Source organism: Anarhichas minor, unplaced genomic scaffold (genome assembly GCF_050575085.1).
Source record: "Anarhichas minor isolate MPS153535 unplaced genomic scaffold, ASM5057508v1 ptg000042l, whole genome shotgun sequence".
NCBI lineage: Eukaryota > Metazoa > Chordata > Actinopteri > Perciformes > Anarhichadidae > Anarhichas > Anarhichas minor.
In genome coordinates, this window is record NW_027466488.1 from 176,862 (window position 1) to 179,952 (window position 3,091).

General features: G+C 37.8%; 1 protein-coding gene across 1 annotated transcript; it reads right to left on the reverse strand.

The window, feature by feature from the left end:
- Nucleotides 1–290: 290 nt before the first annotated feature.
- Nucleotides 291–2,554, reverse strand: rplp2b (ribosomal protein, large P2 b). Its single transcript, XM_076109878.1, has 5 exons — nt 2,417–2,554; nt 1,382–1,505; nt 1,223–1,271; nt 840–932; nt 291–412 (listed from the first exon to the last, which is right to left on the reverse strand). Exons 2-5 carry the CDS (start codon nt 1,502–1,504, stop codon nt 333–335), a joined length of 345 nt encoding a protein of 114 aa, XP_075965993.1. The 5' UTR covers nt 1,505; nt 2,417–2,554; the 3' UTR covers nt 291–332.
- Between the last annotated feature and the right edge of the window lie 537 nt (nt 2,555–3,091).

Sequence of the window (3,091 nt, forward strand, 5' to 3'; positions counted from 1 at the left end):
GCATCTGCTGATCTTTAGGCTCAATTACATAATTCAATAACAAGCTAGGTAGTTACTCTGGTGTGCTACAGCAGCACAATTATGTAATAGTGCTGAATGTGCATAATCTAGTCAAATTAAGTTCTGACTTTCACACATTTAAAAACCTTGAGTTAGAGGTGGCTGTTTTATTATATTTTAGAGGAGGCAGCACACATTGTACCTCAACAGCGACACACCTTTTCATACCGTACTTAATACCAGGATCACTTGATGCACTGTCATTCTGCAGTGAAAAGAAATTCAAATAGTTTGGTGTTTTTTTAATAAATTTTATTATTTTTTGAAAAAGTTTAGTCGAACAGGCCGAATCCCATGTCGTCATCGGACCCCTCAGACTCCTCCTTCTCTTCCTTCTTCTCCTCCTCAGCAGCTGCAAAACAAAAAGCACTTCATATTATTTCCTGCTATAGTCACCATAACATATTTAAACAGCTACGCTCATGAGATCACTGTTAATTCAAGCAATCATTAACATCTATGTCATTACATGACAAATTGTGTGAAGTCACATCATTTTCTATCAAATATGGAAAGTATAACAAGTTTATCCAAAAGGACCCCGCTTATAAGCCAATAATGTCCCATGAATTTAAATTGTTTTAACAGATTACCAAGGTGACTGTACCCACCAGGTACATTCTGACCATTTGTAAAATTTGACTTGAGGAAAAACTATTGATGCCTAACTGATTTGGCTGCATGTAATCATGTTAATTAACATACGAGGTGTAGACAAAGGCACCGTGTGCCAAGCGTCGTTGGCGGTGACAAACAAGGTGCTAAGCTGCAAAGCTCACCTGCAGGGGCAGCAGCTCCACCTGAGCCAGCAGCCACAGAGGTGGCAACGGCTACAGCACCACCTGCTGGCACGCTTGCCAGTTTACCGTAACCTGAGGAGACACAAGTTGGTAGACATAAGATCAGGTCATCACATTGACACTCTGCAGCCAGACACAGGACAGGTCAGTTATCAGTATGTTATCACTAGATATAATCAGGCAATTTTGTTAGTAATACTCTGACATAGTTTGTTTAATCTTAGCTAATTGAAATTAACATGTTGCCTCCGCCTGCTATTAAATACAAAATTTTGATTCAAAGAGTTATGAGTAATGACATTAAGAAAACAGTTGATTTCAAACTAAAATCTAAATTAATTGCTACACAGACAAACACTCACCTGTGGCGATCACCGCCTCCACATTCTTGCCCTTGAGCTCAGAAATGACCTGTTGAGAGATATCAAATGTGTGAATATCACAAAGGCAATGACTAGTTGCTGGTACAAGAACTGCTGCCATAACACCAGACACACAGTTGAGTGCAGGACGCTCTGTACCTTGTCCAGGCGGGTGTCATCGGCCTCAATGCCAACACTTTCTAGGATCTTCTTGATATCCTTGGCCGCAGGGCTGCCATTGCCACTCAGGGCAGAGAGAAGGTAAGCAGCAACGTAACGCATCCTGCAGAAAACAATAACCAGGTAGGTTCAAACAGGGAGCAGGTGTGCTTATGGACATCACTGACCAGAAACAATAAAATGTGTACACGTTTAGCAACTTTTCAACATAAGACAAAAATAATTTAAGTTAAAGTAACCAAATCATACATTTATTAAATTTGTACATATTTAGACTTCTTAAATCAACACATTGACGATCAACATTAAAACCATGAATGTGACATGTACAAAATGAAGTACTTAGAGGCACCTCTATTATAAAACCAGACCAGGCATCTTTTGTTATAAACTGCAAACCTTTCTGATCGAACCCTCTACTCAGCACGTGACAGTAATACTGTCAAGCAGCATAATCTTCAAATTTGAGTTTTGTATTCTTTATAGCTAACGTTAGACGTTACATCACATATCATTTTAAACCCGCCAGATTGTAACGACAAAACGCTGGAGTTGAAGACATTTTTATGTCTCAAAACACCGTGTTACTGGGTTTCTGGTCATGTATAAAATATATATATATATATATAACCGGGTATCAAATAAGAGCATCTATTGAGACTAGACTTCATGGTGTGAACTCCATTTTATTAACTATTAAGCATAAACTATCTGTAGTGAAAAATGTTGGATTTTCTCAAACAAATGTTAGTTTGAAACGTGTTAAAGAAATACTAGTTTTTACACCCATGTGGCGGCGTGTTCTTCAGTCCCGGTAACATTAGCTAACGATAGCTAACGGTAGCTAACCTAGCCGCCAAAGACGTTGCGGTGTTGGAAATGAGATAATATCGCTAAAATGTCGCTCTTTCATACTTTCCAGCTACTGGAGGTGATGGTGTACTTATTTATATCAATAACATGCATGTTCTCCCCGTGATAAATACATTTATTATATCTTTAAAACACACTCACTTGAGCTAGACGGTGAACGCGTGTACACTTCGAGGTTAGCACGGATAGAAAGGAAGTTACGTCACGCGACGAAGGCGAAAGAAACCTCTTCTTCTTCTTCGTGTTTAATAAAAGTCCGAAAACAGGTACACCGCCACCTGCTGTTCCAGAGAGTGTAGTGCACACTGTGCTAGTTTCTATGGCTGAGTGTTTATTATCAACATACACGTAGAGAATGCTGATATCTTATAGTGCGGTCATGAAGCGTTATTGTAAACCTCTACACAACCCAACAATGGTTTCATACATTAGATGTAGAATAGTATCTCAAAAAACAAAAAAATACAGAAAACCACCACAGCTCTATTTCTATTAATAAAACACCTAAATAGAAAAAAAGCAGTGCAATGCAAGAGATATTAATCAGAATGTTGCATTTAAAATTAATTTGTATTCATGTCTATTTGTTTGAAATCATTATGGGACATTTTTGTATTTTGTGTTTTTATATATCTATGAAGGGATATTAAAATGTTATTAAAGAGTTTGTTCCATGTACTTCCATTAAATTATACTTGATACAATAAAGACGAGGGGTAAAAAAAAAAAGGCATTATTGAAAGATTCCAATCACTGTCCAAGAAACCAATAACATGGATACACATCATTCAAGCTGCTGTCAGGGGGTATTTACTG